The sequence below is a fragment of the Heteronotia binoei genome, chromosome 3 (genome assembly GCF_032191835.1).
Source record: "Heteronotia binoei isolate CCM8104 ecotype False Entrance Well chromosome 3, APGP_CSIRO_Hbin_v1, whole genome shotgun sequence".
NCBI classification, from domain to species: Eukaryota; Metazoa; Chordata; class Lepidosauria; order Squamata; family Gekkonidae; genus Heteronotia; species Heteronotia binoei.
Window position 1 is genome coordinate 99,098,510 of NC_083225.1, and position 18,915 is coordinate 99,117,424.

The following is an 18,915-nucleotide window of genomic DNA, read 5'->3' on the forward strand; positions in this document are numbered from 1 at the left end:
CTCCCTTTGGCAGCCCCCATATCATCATCATTCTCTGCTTCCTTCACACCTATCAACTAATTTTTTATCTACATCTTCACCACATTTATTATTTATTTGCTTAGTTTCTATCCTGCATTTCTACAAAGGAGACCCAAAGCTGCTCACATAATTCTCCTCTCCTCCATTTAATGCTCACAACAACCCTATGAAGTTGGTTAGATTGAGAATGTGTGACTGGCTTGGAACTTTCCTTGCTTTTTAGTAGATTCAGTTAATACATACAGCTGCCAATAATCAATATAAATAATAATAATAAAAAGGAGAGCCAGTTTGGTGTAGTGGTTAAGTGTGCGGACTCTTATCTGGGAGAACCAGGTTTGATTCCCCACTCCTCCACTTGCACTTGCTAGCATAGCCTTGGGTCAGCCATAGCTCTGGCAGAGGTTGTCCTTGAAAGGGCAGCTGCTGTGAAAGCCCTCTCCAGCCCCGCCCACCTCACAGGGTGTCTGTTGTGGGGGAGGAAGGTAAAGGAGATTGTGAGCCGCTCTGAGACTCTTCGGAGTGGAGGGCGGGCTATAAATCCAATATCATCTTATTATTATTTTGTTTTTTATATTTTGCTCTAATTGCAGCCACTATCTATGCAATGTTAGACTAAAGTCTTGGTTAGCACTATACTAAAAAAAAAGCAGGTAGAGCCCCATGGTGCAGAGAGGTAAAGCTGCAGTACTGCAGTCTGAACTCTCTGCTCACGACCTGAGTTCGATCCCGGTGGAAGCTGGTTTCAGGTAGCCGGCTCAGGCTGACTCAGCCTTCCATCCTTCCGAGGTCGGTAAAATGAGTACCCAGCTTGCTGGGGGGAAAGTGTAGATGACTGGGGAAGGCAATGGTAAACCACCCCGTAAAAAGTCTGCCGTGAAAACGTTGTGAAAGCAATGTCATCACCCCAGAGTCAGAAACGACTGGTGCTTGTACAAGGGACTACCTTTAAAAAAAAAAAAAAAAGCAGGCAACATTGCTGTTAGTTGTAACCAAAACTACCACATCAGAAGGTCCTGTCAAGATTGCTTCTCCTTTCTCTAGCTTTTGTCTCAGTATTTGAATTTATTATATTCACAAAACACTGCTTACTTCACAGGTTCTTCCTCTTCTGCTAAATCCTCCTCCAGTTGTATAAATGTTTGAATCTAAGTGATAGAAATGAGGGAGGGGAAAAAAACCTCAAGTATTAGTATATGCACCACAATAACTAAAAATACTGTATATTATGTTATGAACATAAATATGCATTGAAAAAGACATACAAGGCTCAAATATTTACTAACGTTAACGTTAACAAATTGTTAAGTAGACCAGTGCAAATCAAAGAAGGGTTTTGGGGGGTTTTATGGAGGGGGGGCTAATCTTACATTTACTAGTTTTTAAAAATTGTTCCTTACCAGCTCTGTCACCATAATTGGCCATAATGAGGTTAGATGCTGAGGTGAAATTCTCAGCAACAAGACTCTGAAAAACAGAAACATTTGGGCAGCTACTACGGAAGTCTGTCCAACACGCAAGTTGTCAGTCAGTCTCTCTGGAATAAATTCACAGGAATTAATACACATGTATTAAAGTAACATACATGTATTAAAGTACAATGAGTCACAACTATTATAATCACTATATTTTTTTGTTTATAAATTTGACTTATAGACCACCCTCCCATGTGAACAAAGGCTCAGGGCAGTGTACTACAGTTGTATAGGTACATTCACATCAAATTAAAAACAGTTATAACAGTAAACCTTATAACAATATCAAATGGCCCTAAAATGAATCTATTTCATCACTACCCTGTGGGTGGGAGCTGAGAAGGGGGGCGAGGCAGGCAGAGTGGAAAACTGTTGCTGTCCTCAACCATAGGCCTGGTGGAATATCTCTGTCTCATAGGCCCTGCAGAACTGCTTTAGGTCCCACAGGGCACGGATGTCATTAGGCAGAGTTCCACCAGGTCAGAGCCAGGGCCAAAAAAGCCCTGGCTCTGACTGAGGACAGCCAGATCTTTCAGGCCAGGGATCACCAGTAGTATTTCTCTGCTGCATGTAATGCTCTTTGGGGGTATACCATGAGAGGCAGTCCCAAAGATACATTGTCCTAGGCGTTTTAGGGCCTTAAAGGTTAATAACAGAACCCTGATCTTGATTCAGTATTCATCCTGGAGCCACTGAAGCTGGTGGAGCACTGGTTGAATGCACACTCTCTGTGCAGTTCCAGTAAGAACCCACACCTTGCTGCATTCTGGACCAGCTGTATCTGTTAATGGATGGCTGGCTGGACATAACCCCAGGCATCTTGGACCAGGCTTGGAAGGCTGTGGCTGGTTGGTGGCAGCAAAGCTGGCTGAAGTTGAATCCATTGAAGATGGAGGTCCTGTACCTAGGGTGTGGGGGTTGGGACATGGGAATCCGGCTCCCAGCCCTAGATGGGTTGTGCCCAGAGTTCAGAGCCTAGCTGTGATACTGGATGCCTCACTATCCACGGAGGCCAAGGTCACAGCAGTTGCCAAATCTGCCTTTTTTTCATCTTCAGCAGGTTTGGCAACTAGCTCCTTACCATTCCATCCACAACCTGTCTACAATGATCCAAATAATGGTCATTTCCAGATTAGACTACTGCAACTTGCTCTATGAAGGCCTGCCCTTGTATCTGATCCAGAAGTTGCAACTAGTGCAAAACGTGCTGGTGCACCTGCTGTCTGTGATGTCTCCACAGGCGTACATTCAGCTGGTGCTGTACAAACTGTACTGGCTGCTGATACAGTTCCAGATCCATTTCAAGGTGCTGGTTTTAACCTTTAAGGCCCTGAGTGGTCAAGGACAAACATACCTGTGAGACTGGCTCTCCCCTCATGTAGCCCAAAGGGCCTTGCATTTGGCCAGTCAACACCTGCTGGTAATCCCTGGCCCAAAAGACATCCACCTAGCTTCAACTAGGGCCAGGGTATTTTTGACCCTGGCCCCGACCTGGTGGAATCATAGAGTTGGAAGGGACCTACAGGGTCATCTAGTCGAACTCCTGCACAATGCAGGAAACCCACAAATACCTACCCCAATAAGCTCTCAACAGTGATCAGGGTCCTGGGGGATCTTTTATGGTTTCACCGAGCCTGCAAAATAAAGCTATTTTGCCAGGCTTTTAGTTGAGGTAATGGATGTCTAATTACTATTCTGGCCCATCCTGTTCAAATGTCCTGACAAACTGTTCACTGGACTGTTGTTGGCAGGAACCTAGATAGCTTGGGAACCCATGGATCAGACCTTATATCTTTTTAAATTAAACAGAGCCAGGGATATGATACTTTAAGAATGTCATCTTGCTACTGTTTATTGTGGCTTTAAGAATGATTTTATTGAGGTTAGCTTATTGTTAGAAATTTCTATGTTGCAACCCATCCTGAGTCTGCTTCTGGGGAGGGTGGGATAGAAATCAAATAAATAAATAAATAAATTTCTGGGTCAGTCAAGGATATTCCTACATAGAGCAAGTTACGGTAATCTATCCTGGAAGTGACCACTGCATGGATTATTGTGGCTAGGTAAGGGCAAGACAGGAAAGGGGCTTGACCTGGCATAGCTACAAAAATGTGTTTAGTTACAGCATCTTTCACTGATCAATTGTGTTTATTATTGAAAATTAGTAGGTCTCTGATAAGTCTGAAGTGAAATAACTTCAGGCTGCCATTTTTGGTAACAAAATAACTTCTGATTTTTAAATTTCTACTTTTACTATTTTACTTGTATTCTTCCATCTACACCTTTTGCTAGAGGATGCAGGAAGATAAATATCTTAGGCCTGGATCTTTTACTTTCCTTTCACTTGCACAGCATGCTCCTCCACTACAGAGCATATATCTCCAGCATTAGATGCTTACAGCTCTTCAAAGGACTGAGTTGCCCAAGCAGAAAGAAAGTATAGGAAGATGGTGAGCGACAGCAATCTGGACTTATAGGTTGCCATATAATTTAAGTTCCCTGCAAGGAATACTGTTATTCTAATGGAAAATTCACTTATTTATCTAAGCAGAAAGCCATAGGAGGATTTCTAAGAAGATTGCACAAGATCACATATAATGGATCACATCAAAGGTCCAATCAATTATTCTGTTTTTCACAGTAGATAAGGTGCACTTGGGAAGTTCAGGAACAAATGAAGCTATCAGCTTCCCACTGCAATTACCCACCCAGTAATTAGTATCACCATTCCTTGTGGTAGTAAATTATATAAGATCTTGATGTGTTGTATAAAGTGGCATTTCTTTTTGTTAGACACCCTAAATCAACTACCCATGTACATTACTGGGTGAACTTGAATTCTGGTATTATTGAACACATAGAAAAGCTTCTCTGTCTTCTTTCTCAGCAAAAGACATTTAACAAAGCTCTCTCATATGTCCTCTCAGTTGCCTTTTTGTAAGCTACAGACCCGAAATGCTCCTTTATAATTTTGTGCACCTTTTCAATCAATCAATCAATCAATCAATCAATCAATCAATCAATCAATCAATCAATCTTTTTATTTATATCCCGCCCTCCCCGCCGAAGCAGGCTCAGGGCGGCTAACAACATTAAATCAATACAGTAAATTATACAATAATATTTAAAAGCAGTAGCTAATTTAACAATTTAATTAAAATTCTAAAATTAATAAAATTAACATCCTGGTGCTATTTCAACAGATGGTAAAAATCACTTAAGCAGTCTCTCTATCTTTTAATCGGTGAAGGCCATCCCGAAGAGGATGGTCTTGCAGGCCCTGCGGAACTGTTCAAAGTCCCGCAGGGCCCGCACTTCTTCCGGGAGCTGGTTCCATAGGTGTGGAGCTACAACGGAGAAAGCCCGCATGCGAGTACTCTGTAGTTTTGCTCCCTTCGGCCCAGGGACGGTCAGCAGGTTCTTCCCTGCTGACCTCAATGCTCTTTGGGGTTCATATGGGGAAAGACGGTCCCTCAGGTAAGCAGGTCCTCGGCCATATAGGGCTTTAAAGGTAATAACCAGCACTTTGTAACGAATCTGGTATGTAACTGGCAACCAGTGCAGTCCGCGCAGCCCTAACTCTATGTGTTCCCATTTTGGGAGCCCCAGTAGCAGCCTAGCTGCCGCGTTCTGCACCAGCTGCAGCTTCCGGGTTCGGCACAGAGGCAGCCCCATGTAGAGGGCATTACAGTAATCCAGTCTCGAGGTGACCGTTGCATGAATCACTGTTGCTAGGTCCTGGCGCTCTAGGAAGGGGGCCAACTGCCTTGCCCGCCTTAAATGAAAAAAGGCTGACTTAGCAGTGGCTGCTATCTGGGCCTCCATTGATAGTGAAGGCTCCAGTAGAACTCCCAAGCTTCTGACCCGGTGCGCCGCTTTCAGCGGCACCCCGTCAAAAACCGGGAGAGGTATTTCACTCCCCAGAGTGCCCGGACCCACACAAAGGACTTCTGTCTTCGCTGGATTCAGCTTCAACCTACTCAGCCTTAGCCAAGTTGCCACGGCCTGCAGTGCCAGGTCCATATTCCCTGGGACGCAGCCAGGCCAGCCATCCATTAACAGATAGAGCTGGGTGTCATCTGCATATTGGTGACACCTAAGCCCATGCCTCCGGGCGATCTGGGCAAGGGGGCGCATATAGATATTAAATAGCATCGGTGAGAGAACTGCTCCCTGAGGCACCCCACAATCTAGTGTGCCCCTCTGGGACAGCTCACCCCTTATTGCCACCCTTTGTCCCTGATCCTCGAGGAAGGAGGGGAGCCATTGTAAAGCCCATTGTAAAGCCCTAACCCCTACGTCAGCGAGGCGGCAGGTCAGTAGCCGATGGTCGACCGTGTCATGAACATCTTTTTTTTAACATGGGATGATCAGAAGTGTACATAGTAATCTTAAGAATGCCACACAATAGAGTTATACACAAGTATTACAATTATAGTTGATTTATTTATTTTCACATTTATATCCCGCCCTCCCCGCCGAAGCAGGCACAGGGCGGCTAACAACATCTTCAAGTCCTTCTTAATAATCCTTAGCTGAGCATAGAACAAAGAATACATTCTTCATTATACTTTTACTGTATATAATATATCAATCTCACCTTGTATCAAAGGCAGGTAAAGGTGATATTGATCAATTTCTCCACTAAAAACAGCAAATGCTTGACGCTTCAACAACATTGCTTTTTGCTCAAAACTTGGGAAAAGTTTCAAAGAACTGCTCTGCATACCTATGATTAAGAACAGACTTGGCATTAAGTTGCACAATGAAATAATCATTGGTTATCTACTAGAATAAGCAACAACAAAAATGTTCTATATCAGTGTGAACAGTTAAGCAATTCACCATGTTCTTATTAATTTAACTTTGTTTTTTAACAAAAACAAAATCAATTTTCAGTGAAAACTTACTCATTAAGTCTTTAAACATAGTTTTTTCATGTGTAAGAAAATGATCAATAATGGATCGCCAACTGCAGGATAAGACAAATCAAGTAAAAATTAGTGCAATCAGCTTTAAACCATTACCATTCTTTTCATGACTGTTTGAGGCAGCATTAAATTTCCATAATCTAAGTGCCTTTTGACACTGTAGACAAGTTGCAAGAATCCAACAAATAGTGACTAATATACACATGACTGGACAGACACATGCATCTGTCACTTAGAAAATTACATACACAATTTACAGTTTCTTATACCAAACAAGCTACTTCTGTTTAGACAATTTCAACTTGTGTAAAGCAGTTATGAAAGAGAACCAATTAACATTTCATGTCAAATCTTGTATTTTTAAACAGTCGTTTGCTGGCTGCATCCACCGGATTTTGGGAGGAACTTGTGGAAACAAATTTTACCTGCATTTTCCTTCCCCTGTCTGCCACTGCTGAGGACTCGCCCATACTCACCTGAATGTACAAAACTGGCTTCCCTACTGCACAAGTGGAGCACGATAGGATCATTCTACTGAAACATATGGGGGGATACTGTTGCTGAATTGCCAACACTTATTGCAGATTTCTATACTGCATGACATATCAATCAGAAAGATTCCTAACATATTGGGGGAGGGGGGAGTTCATTGGAATAAGGAGCCAAGTAAGATCTGCTTCCATTTATAGAACTTTGAATCCAACCAAAATCTCAGAAAGAAAAGATACAAATTATTCCTTTCCTGAACTAAAAGTGTACTTTACTATCATGATATGAGGAATAAACAGACCCCAAATTAAGTAATCAAACAAAAAAACCCTCAGGGTTTTATGGATCATGGCACAAGTTTCAAATGAGAAAAATCTAGACTTCATTATATTCATTTGGCAGTACAGGAACAGAACGGCAAAAAAGATTCCAGGAACAAAATAATTTTTAAAATTAAGAAATTATAACTCTCACTTTCATCCTACACACTGCAATTATTTTTTTCTTGGAGAGCCATGGAACACTACAAGATAATTGTCCTTGCTAAGGTTGAAGAATATGCAGAGTATGGAATTGTAGGAGACTGAATAAAACCCATCCATTAATAAATAAGATTATTGGCAAATTATTTATTTTATAGAGTTTCCAAATGCAAGGCATTTTACAGCTTCATTAAAACTCATTAGATTTTGCTAGTGAGTTTATTAAGAAAAAAAAGACAGACAAACAAGATTGCCCCAATTATATTTCTTACTGAATGAATGAAGTGTCCATCTGGAAAAAAGCTGGATCCATATATAGTTCTAGAACATCTTTCTTCCATGCTCTCTTGGTATAGGCATAGCCACTTAAAGAACTAAGCAACTGAGAACCAGCACGGAAACTAGGAAGATTGTAGGCACTGTCAACAAAAATATATACAATGTAAAGATGATGCATTTCTCCAAAATGCATTATTCACATGCCCTAGAAAATTCTACGTCTTGTAGCAACATTCCACTTGACATTGTTGATTACATATTTCTTTGAACACCTGCAGGTTAGTTGCAAGGAAAATTAATGCACTCAGCAAGGGAGACAAAAAGGATAATTTATAGAGGAATGATAGCCTGTAATTAGGGTTGCCAGCCTCCAGGTGGGTACAGGTACACAACAAAAGTTATAGTGACCAGATTACTAATATATTATAACAAACATATACGATATCAAATCACATGAAGACTGAAAAATCAATTCATAAAGTTTCACAATTCTGTCAAGGGAGTCCCGATGTACAGGAAGTTGACGTGATTACTCCTGCTTCGATTTCTCTTCCAGAATAGGGTGCTCCATTAATTATATTTCAACCAAAGGACAAGCGCTCAGAAAAATATGTACTGATGGTTTCTGATGCGTCAATTGTCTGCAAAAGAATTTCCAATAGAAAACGTTTTGAGTGTAGTGCTGGTTTGAAATTTCTATTGGAGACTTTTTGTCTTGTTTCTATGGGAAATTCGTTGAAGGAATTGTGGAACTTTGGGAATTGATTTTTCAGTCTTCATGTGATTTGATATTGCATATGTTTGTTATAATATATTAGTAATCTGGTCACTATAACTTTTGTTTTGTATCTGTACTCCGCAAGTGACCTCTCTCTGTTTAACTAGTCTCCAGGTGGGACCTGGAAATCTCCCACTTTTACAACTGAACTCCAATGGGCAGAGATCAGCTCCCCTGGAGAAAATGGCTGCTTTGAAGGGTGAACTTGTACAATGCTAAGGCTCCTCCCCTCCTCAAACTTTGGGTTTCATAGACTCCACCACAAAATCTCCAGGAATTTCCCCAAAACTTGGAGTTGGTAACCCTAGTCAGGACTGGCCCCAATGAGTTCTCCCTCAAAGGCCAAAACAGGTCTGGAAAAGGGCCTTCTCCCCCTCCCTTTTACTGACAGAACCAAACTTGGAATACTATGGTTGTCTAGCAACAGCCACTGAGGGAAAATGGAAAACTCAGTGGGATAGGCCAGTAGTACGCAGTGGTGGACTGGGTCTAAAAATATTGGTTGCCAGGAGATAAAGAACTTCTATTATATTTTCAAGCTACTTAAAAGGTCATTAGCATTTTAAACATATTGTCTAATGTTTAAGGGGGGGCACTTCATCAAGGGCCCACTTGCCATTGGGCAAACTGACGCCCTGGCCAGTCTGCTACTGGTAGTATGCAAAGGCAGCTTCCCCAGTGGCTCAAATCCTCATCTGTCCTGGGGCAGAGGGTGAGATTAGTCTCCATGGAGATTGAGCAACATGTAGCTCAATCAGTGAGAGAGTAGATGAGTCATCAGCAAGATGGCTTGCCTTTTATATATATAGGATACTGTTAAATGAAAAACAAGAACAAAGTCAGAGTCCAGCAGCACCTTTAAGACCATAAAAGTCTTATTCAAGATATGAGCTTTGTGTGCCCACACGCTTCCTCAGATACACTGAAATGGAAGGTAACAGTTCAAAATATAAGTAGAGGCTGATCAGCAAATTAGCATGCAACATGATGAAGATGTTTTAAGATATGTGAAGACAAAACAGGAATAACAAGCTATGTTTATAAATCAACATTTGCTTGGATAGGTTCATTATAGCCAATAAATATTTAGCATTTATAGCCTTTGAAAATAAGCTGTCTTGATGAATTATCCAAGGAATTACTGAAAACAGAACCAGATCTTAGTCTATATACCTGTAATGGGGATAACTTTGACTAGAGAGAGCTACCTGTAAGCCATAAATTGTTCCACTGTGTATCCCCCCCCTTTTTTTTACTGCAAATTGTATTAGGTATTGCTACTGTATATTGTCCAGATATTCTTTTACATCCTTCAGTGGGTAGACCTGGGGAAAAGGGATAGTTATGCACATAGTGTGGCTCCCTGGTTAATGCAAAATACAGTTAAGTTCACCTGACCAGCACAACACAGCACAGCACAGCACAGCACAACATGGAGATGTCTTAAATATGTTCACAGATACGTATCTGTCTGAGTGTGTTACAAGTGATTTATAAGAATAAGCTATTTACCTGTGATTGCGTAAGTAAGGAAACACATAATAAAGCAATCGTGATATTAACGGCACTGCCTTCTCTTTCTCATCACTACGATAGACCATATCCAGAAGAGAAGCAAGAACCTATAGAAACAATGTTCCATATTAATGAAGGGCCCTCAGCCATTGCAGGTGTTAGCTAGCTGAGCATAACTAGTAAATGGTTTCTGTACTTTCCTTGATTAGATTTGAATTTTACATTGTTACATTTCACCATGTACTTACTACATTTCATAGCCCCTTAGCCCTACTTTTTTGTTGTTGTTAATTTTCATGTATAAAGATCTGCCTGTGAGGAGGCACTGCACTGCATCTGAAGAAGTTGGCTCTAGTCCATGAAAACTTAAAATTCTGTTAACTCTTTAAAGTGACAATACAAATCATATGGTTCCCTTTTAATTTTAAATGAAATTGATACTGTTTTTTTAAATGACAAAAAGCAAAAATACACAAAATCTGAGACAGCACCCAGAAATGAGAAAACACGATTAAAGTGTGTGTGTGTGTGTGGGGGGGGATGAAATATGTGACTCTGACACCTGGGAAAATTCCATCTTTTCAACATACTATGCCAACTTTTTAAAATGCCTAAGTGCTATTCCCCATACTTATTTAATTTCATTAGATAAACTACACTAGCTAAAATTTAGCCAAGGATGCAAATGTGGCATCTGCATGGCCACCAAAGAGGGCAAAGGCACTGCAAGCTCCATTTGCCCAACAGAAACAGCATTTACCTCTGCAAGGAGAGAGAGGGCTTGAACACTGTACACAGATGGAGCAGAGGCAGAGACCATGGAGGAAGGGACTGCTGAAGCATCTGCAGAAGAAGTGGCATGTTAGTGTTTCCATTCAGTAGGAGGTGATACTGAATTTTTACTAAATTAGTGTTTGTTTGCAAAAACAAAAAGGCTTAGATTCAGATGCTGCAGGATGATGTGATCTGCATACAACAAAATAAGCTATGTACAGTAATGCACTTGAGAAAATAAACACATCTAGCCTAAGTGGCTTAACCATATATGTGTTTATATTTTTAGGTACATTAGTTTGCAAAGCTATACATACATAGCTGTACATACAGTATCACGTGTTACACCACTGGTGCCTTTCTTTAAAAAGGAAAAGTTGTTCTGGGAAGAGGGAGTTTAGAGCAGACAACCGAATGAGAAAAAGGGGTGAGTCACTCTTTCCCTATCAAAAACAGAAGAAAAATGCATTTGAAACACAGTGGCAGACAAGGCTGTATAGAAGCATTTTAGAGCAGAAAAACAGAGGGCCTAGTCAAATAGAAGTCATATTGGTCTAGTAGGCAATATATGTGAACACCACAGTGCTTTGTATCAAGATAGAGAAAGTAATGTCCTCAATCTATTTTTATTAATTATTCTTGAAAAATGGAGCAGTGGCATTTTAATGACCAATGTTTAATGCAATTAAATTTCATGTACTATTACTTCCTCTCTCTTAAGACTGGAAAAAGGTTACAGACAACAGGCTACAGCTAGGCACAACTTATCATGGTGTGGCTTCTTAGACATACAACTTGGTAGTGTATTATGTAATACAACCCACATTTTCTGAAGCTCAACTGCAGTGTTTCTGATTAATATCAGGACTATAAGGGAGAGGAGATTAAACACTTCTACCCCTGTATGATTTTGCTAATTGAAACTGCCCTCCCTGCACTGCTTTTAACCCATCTTTCTTTGCAGAGCTCATAATGTAGGTGCATGCATCTGCTATGATTGGCAAAACTATGTAGGGATGAAAAAACTAAATATACTCTCTCAATCAGAGTCACACATGGTTACAGATTAGCATAATAAATCTCTCTAGCTGAATGCTGTCAGAATTCTGTGACATTAGATACATGCTGTGGTACTATAGTCTATATGGGTATACCCCAGACTAAGAGACCAGCACTGGGGAAACACCCCAGAAATCTCTCTTTCAACAGAAACCAGAGGCATGGGCATTGCCTTAGACTGTGAGCTTGTGACTTGAGTTATGGCAGGAATGCAGGATGTGACTCTAGTACATTCTGGTCAATTTGGTATCAGAGATGGGGGGAAAACATCTCAAGGACTATAAGTACTGAGTAATAAACAGGATCCACAGCAGAAAAGGTAATTTAACACATTGCAAGGCAACAGGAAGACATCAATACAGGCTCCTCACACTTTCTGCCTCATATACAATGACCTAGGTTTGCAAGTTAAAACAATTAGTCATTTGTATTTCACTTGTAAATGCAACTCTAGACAGCACAATTATCTTCCAGATAAAGGCATTACCTCCTCTCCTGAGAATTAATCACCCATTTAACCACCACTTCAGATCTATTAAGACCCATTAAGCCAAAACCTGCCTCAGGTTTTCTCATAACAAAGTTTCTGCATAACAAAAGTTTGAGTCCAGAGGCGCCTTTAAGATCAACAAGTATTACTGTAAGGCAAATAGATGGGAGAGGAAGAGACGGATGGAAAGAAACCAACTTTAACTTTAAATGCATTCTCCAAGCCTCTGGATGGCTTGGATAAGTGATTTAAAGAGAAATGCCTTCTCCAAGCCAGCTGGTGGGGGCTTCAAGAGCCACACAATTTGTGTGAAACAGCCACATGTGGCTCCTGGGTCACAATTTCACCACCCCTAGCAAACAGTCTACTGAAGATGTGCAATGAATTCAAGAACCAAACAGGCTTAGTTTATATGGCTACCATTTGTTTGGGTTTAATTGGGGGGGACTGATGGGCAGCTGTATCCTTAATTGTAGAATGCTGAGAATAATTAACTGAGACTCTGCCATTATACTTCATCCATCTCCTCTCAAGCATGGAGGTGACCTTACAGCATCTTCTTTGAAGTGGGGTGAGCACTTAATTGTATCTGAGGAAGTGTGCATGAACTTCAAGCTTCTATTCAAGCTTCTACCTTGAATAACACTTTGTTGGTCTTAAAGGTGCCACTGAACTCAAACTTTGTTCTGCTGCTTCAGACCAACCTGGATACCCACCTGAATCTATCCCTTCTGCCTAGTTTAGCCCAGTTAGTTTGGATTATGATCCAGGGTCTCAGGTCCTCAACCTGCACCAATTAGAATGAAGCCTGAATCCACCAATGGACCCTCAGTTTTACTCCCTTGGTCCAACAGGGTTTCATATGCCAAATCTGACCAATGGCCAGGCTTCAACACTGAAGTCCAGATGAAAAAAAGCAGACATCTTCCACTGCTACAACATAGCACTGGGACCTCTCTCTCTTTGGCGACAGGCAGAGTATCTCATTCTCTCCTCCCTTTTGCTTTCCTTCCTCATTTTAACCTATTATGTCTTTTTACCCTGGTTACCCTTCTCTTATAGCCCTGTGGCACACAGTGGTAAAGCTGCAGTACTGCAGTCCAAACTTTCTGCTCATGACCTGAGTTCGATTCCAGCAGAAGCTGGATTCAGGTAGCCGGTCCAAGGTTGACTCAGCCTTCCATCCTTCCGAGGTCAGTAAAATGAATAGCCAGCTTGCTAGGGGGAAAGTGTAGATTACTGGGGAAGATAATGGGAAACCACCCTATAAAAAGTCTGTGAAAACGTCATGTGACGTCACCCCAGAGTTGGAAATTACTAGTGCTTACACAGGGGACTACCGTTACCATCTTCTTCCCCAGTTTAGGATGAGTTTGCCCTCCAGCCAACTGATCTCTCCCCATAGCAACTTAATTAGGGAATCCTTCCTTTCTTACTAAAGCTCTATCCCATTTTCCCACCAAACTTTTTGATCTCATATTTGGCAACCTATCTCCTTTAACTAGGATTGCCTGTTCTGGAATAGCCTTGCAAGAGGAACACAACTTGCTACTATGTAATATTAATTGGGCATTTTTATTCTAAAGTAACAATCACACACAAGGTAGGTTATTTTTCTTGCTTTGTTGGTTTTGTGATATTAATGTCTGTTGCCTTGGTTTTCTTTCTGATTTTAGTTGCTAATCTGTATCTTGTTAGGGTAGCAAACTTTTTGCTGCTTAATACTTTTTCTCCCATTTTTTCTTGTACAGAAGATTTTACTACATGAATCTGAGGAGTTGTGCAGACAACAGACTGGACAATTCCAGTCTTCCCCTAATGGTTTGTGCTGTAGCTGTACATGTGTAAGGAAATGCTCTGATATGGCAGGATTGGCTCAGGGACAGATCTGATCACTAGTGGCATTTGTTCACTAGTTTGTCTGAATAATTGTCTTACCACATAATTCATCTTCAACATTAGATTCATCTAAAGAGATCTGAGGCTGTGCTTTCACTTCAAGGTTCCTGCTCAGCCAACTAGTCTGTTCTAAGGAAGAACCGGCAATGTTTCCCACAGCTTCCAAGATTTTCTGGGTCACCTCCTGCTCAAGCAAATGAAACCAACTAAGAATGAAGCATTTATAAATAGACAACACATAAAAATCCTTTTTGTAATTTTTTTTTTAATTTTTGTGCATGTGTGCACCTGGAAGTCATGGCAGTTTCTGGTGACTGACTCCTACTGGGGGCCTGGAGGATATTCAAAAAGGTGGCTGAATAAAGCCCTGCCTCTGTCCTCTTGACTACTGGTATTTCAAAGAGGTCTCCCATCCAAGTCCTAACCAGAGTCAACCCTGCTTAGCTTCCAAAGTCTGACAAGACTGGGCTTGCTTGGGCTATCCAGATCTGGGCAACACATACAAAATCTTGTTTTACATATGTAGGTAGTATTTGTTTAGTGTAATAAAGGAGACAAACTGCAAAAACCATTAACATGGCTGTACTCAGACTGTATGCCAAAGAGGCTAGATAGTTTCCCACTATCTGTGATGGTGGATAAGAACTTATCTAAATGACAAAAGCCAGTAATCTGTGATTGATTATGATTGTGGTTATGAAACCTACAGGTTTCTGTGGCTATGAAACCTGAAAGTCTAATGGAAATCTGGAAGTTCAATGGACTTTGGAAACCAAAGTCAATCAATTAAATCATAACAGATTTCTAAGGTCATTGTTTGATTCTTCTGGAACTATTTCATTATTTTAACAGTGAATATAAGAAATCTGATCACTTCTGATGGTTGGAAAATGTCAGAGCTGCCTTATTTCTTAGGAATAAGATTGTACTACAACTTCAATGGGGGCAGCCACTGCTTTAGCAACTGCAGTTTAAACCAATCCACAGATCAGTACTCTAGATAAAACTCAATAAATGAGGGTGTTATACTGCACTGGGTGTCTTGAAAGACAAATGAGATAAACACTTAGTCAATTGGTAGATATTAGGCAGTTACAATATTAACATAGATATTATGTTTGCTGCATGACAGCAAGAAAATTTTGCTTGTTCTAATGAAAAGTCTGTGCTTACAGTAAGGCAGTGAAAAAGGACATAAGCTTCTGTATAGTTGGATTCCATAAGAAGGTCAGTTTGTAACCAAGTGACTTCTTCATGCGTAAAAACTGACAAAATTGATGAGACAGAACTTTCTCATGTTAAAACTTTCTCCTTATTGTTTTAACTGATTTTATTATATGGTACTGTTTGTTTATATTGATTAATTGTAACCCACTCTGAGCCCATCTTGGGATAGGGCAGGATATAAAACCAATAAAATAATAAACAAACTTGCTTAGCTGTTAGTAATTAAAAACTAATGAATTTGGTTTAGGTGTCAGAGCATGTTTCCTTCCAACTGGTTAACAAACTTTAAGGAACAGGAGCTTGTTACAGACTCCACCATTCTATCCCCTTTTTCCTTACACAGTGATCATTCAGAAAGAGGACGCTGAGTAAATGCCATACCTGCAGATCTTTCTGATCTTTCTTATTTTCCTGGGTTGGAGTTCTAGTTACAAAATCATTCAGGGTGCTGTAAAAAAAAAAAGAGCCAAAATTAGCACACTGAACAACTATAGTTATTAGTGCATATTCTACATTAATCATTATGACCATACCTGAGCAACAAGAAGTAACCAGGTGGAGCCAAATTTAATTGTACTGATTCTTTCAGCACTCCTAACAATGACTGGAAGTTCTCCTGCAAAACTGAGGATGGAAGTCTGCAAGAAACCTGAATCAGTAATGTCTCACAAAAGCCACACACACAAAAAAGCAACACAACATTTAATACTTAATATCTTAATAAAGAGAGAGATTTAAAAAGGTATACTGACTCTAGATAACGGGTTGCACTGTGGAATTCTCTAACTATTCCAACTTTTTGCAGCTATTTTAAATTTGATAATCACATACACACAAAAATGAAAACCCATTTTTCTAAGGATACTCAAGAAAAATACTCAATATGCAATAATCTTTGCAAGATTAGTTTTTGCTGGATACAGGAAAAGGAAAATAACTTCAAATAAAGAGGAATGGTTGGAGAAACGAAAGGAATGCATAAGAGTTGAGCAAACTAACCTGAATATTGCACAGTAAAAAGGTAAGAGCATAAGAGAAGCCATGTTGGATCAGGCTAATGGCCCATCCAGTCCAACACTCTGTGTCACATAGTGGCCAAAAACCAGGTCCCATCAGAAGGTCCACCAGCAGGGCTGGACTCCAGAAGCCCTCCAGAAGCCTATATATATATATATATATATATATATATATATATATATATATATATATATATATATATATAGGCAGATACCTCTACGTTACTGAACAGCAAATCAGCATACAACTTAAGGAAGAAGTTAACTTCCATTTCTATGTATCTGAAGAAGTGTGTTTGCACGCAAAAGCTCATACTTTGAATAAACTGTTGTTGCCACTGGACTCAAAATTTGTTCCAATGCTTCAAACTGACATGGCTGCCAACCTGGATTTATACAGACGAATCTGTAAAGCTTTGTATTCATTTTTTTTACTGATTAAAACTTATATTAAAAAATAAAAAACCTAATTTACCTTTGTACAAAAGCATAGCAGAACTGGAGCACAGGGATATCTACTAGAGAAGATTTCTGTAAAAGAACAAAAGCCTCAATATAATTCCCATACCTAATTATAAAAAAATGTAAATTCAATAAGCAATGCCTAAATCCTGACTGCAAGAAGAATCTAGTCCTATTAAACTCAGTGGTGCTTTTCTAAGAAACCAGGATGAGTTCTGAACATGTGGTTTTTGGACTGTATGGTAGTTTTTTTTTAACAATCTGCTTGAATTTATGCTTTTTATTTATGCTAGTTCGCACCCAGTGTAATAATTTATTATTATCAGCTGATCCTTGATTTATGGAATATGCTAAGTTGAAGCATGAACGTGTAGGCTGAGTGTATCTGAGGGCAGTGGTGTAACTAGTGTATTTGACACCTGGAGTAGATAATTTTTAACACCTCTCTCCCGCATCCTCTCTCCTTTTCTATTTTGCTGCTTCACTCCTGGCTTGTCACCACCTGGTGAAAGCCCTGCCCACTCAGGCCATCCAGGTCAGATTTTAGCTAAAAAGGTAAAGGTAGTCCCCTGTGCAAGCACTAGTTGTTTCTGGCTCTGAGGTGGCATTGCTTTCACTATGTTTTCATGGCAGACTTTTGATGGGGTGGCTTGCCATTGCCTTCTCCAGTCATTTACACTTCCCCCCAAGCAAACTGGGTACTCATTTTACCAACCTTGGAAGGATGGAAGGCTGAGTCAACCTTGAGCTGGCTACTTGAACCCAGCTTCCACCAGAATTGAACTCAGGTTGTGAGCAGAGCTTGGACTGCAGTACTGCAGCTTACCACTCTGAGCCACGGGGCTCTACACCCTCTTATATGCTACCTTGTACAACACTCGAGCACTTGTACAAGTGCATCAAACTGTGAATATCCTAGCTTGTGTTCATATGGTCTTGTATTTGTTGATTACAGCCTAGTGCACCATACACTATTCCTAGGTCTGTTCTCAGGCCCTGTCAAATAGATAAGAACCGGAAGCTCCTGGCTGAAAATTAGATTTTCAGACATGTTGTGGCCTTATTCAGAACAGAAGGAAAATGAGCTTAGCCCCTACCTCGTGCTATTTTCTATGATGTGAAAAGGGCCCAGGGGATCACTATTTGCCCTGTTGGGGAAAATGACATGCACCAATGGGCTATAGGCAAGGCTCTTTCAGCTAGGAATAACAGTGCACATGAATGGCTTAAGTGCCCTCTCTCCACAGCCCTAAACTGAATAGGCCTCCACATTTCTGAGAAAAACAGGTTGCTTACCTGTAACTTATGATCTTCAAGTGGTCATCTGTGCATTCACACCTCTGGGATGAAGCACCAGCGCTGATCCCCAATCAGTACTTCCAAAGTCCGGGATTTTTTTGTGCCTCGCCCCGTGGGCATGCGCAATAGCCCCAACACGCATGCTCACGGAGCGGGCACAGAGATCCCACCAGTTCCCTTGACCGCCGCCAGTCAAGAGCGTGACTGGCAGCAGAGGGGACGGAGGGCGGATGGTGTGAATACAACCTGTTTATCTTCTTCATGGTCTCTGTGCTTCACACCTCTGGGAGATTAGCAAGAAAGGCTTACCTGGCGGTGGGTGCTAGCAGTCAAGCGGAAAGAGCTGACTGCAGAACCAGGTGACCCAACAGGACGTGCTTCACTTTATGTGGGAAGGCTTGAGTGTATCCTCCAGGAAGTTAACTTTAAGTGGGGGACATCATAATGAAAAAGACGGCCCTGGTGAGCTAGCAGAAGATCTGGTTCTGCTGGGAATATATGATGATCCCCCTTCCCCAAATTGATGAGGATTGGAAACCAGCAATGACGCGGGCACCAGGTAGCAATCACAATGGAATCTGGGCACTCTTTTGCCAGCTTGTGCGCTACTTTGAGGAGGAGAGGCAAGGGGGAAAACATGTAGAGGAACTTGCCCGCCCATGAGAGGAGCAGGCCATCCCCCAGGGACCCCGTCCCACTCCCCCTCTGGAGCAGAATTT

At 40.9% G+C, this 18,915-nt stretch overlaps 1 protein-coding gene across 2 annotated transcripts in view; it reads right to left on the bottom strand.

Moving 5' to 3' along the window:
• Positions 1-18,915, bottom strand: part of DOP1B (DOP1 leucine zipper like protein B) — a 126,403-nt gene that overhangs the window by 14,448 nt on the left and 93,040 nt on the right. For both annotated transcript variants that reach the window (XM_060234275.1, XM_060234276.1), the window contains exons 24-34: positions 16,911-16,966; positions 15,953-16,057; positions 15,801-15,867; positions 14,232-14,376; positions 10,731-10,813; positions 9,968-10,077; positions 7,671-7,817; positions 6,407-6,468; positions 6,097-6,225; positions 1,422-1,558; positions 1,114-1,169 (exon numbers count right to left, since the gene is read on the bottom strand). In XM_060234275.1, the coding sequence (XP_060090258.1) occupies positions 1,114-1,169; positions 1,422-1,558; positions 6,097-6,225; positions 6,407-6,468; positions 7,671-7,817; positions 9,968-10,077; positions 10,731-10,813; positions 14,232-14,376; positions 15,801-15,867; positions 15,953-16,057; positions 16,911-16,966 (1,097 nt within the window). The remainder of the gene's footprint in view (positions 1-1,113; positions 1,170-1,421; positions 1,559-6,096; positions 6,226-6,406; positions 6,469-7,670; positions 7,818-9,967; positions 10,078-10,730; positions 10,814-14,231; positions 14,377-15,800; positions 15,868-15,952; positions 16,058-16,910; positions 16,967-18,915) is intronic.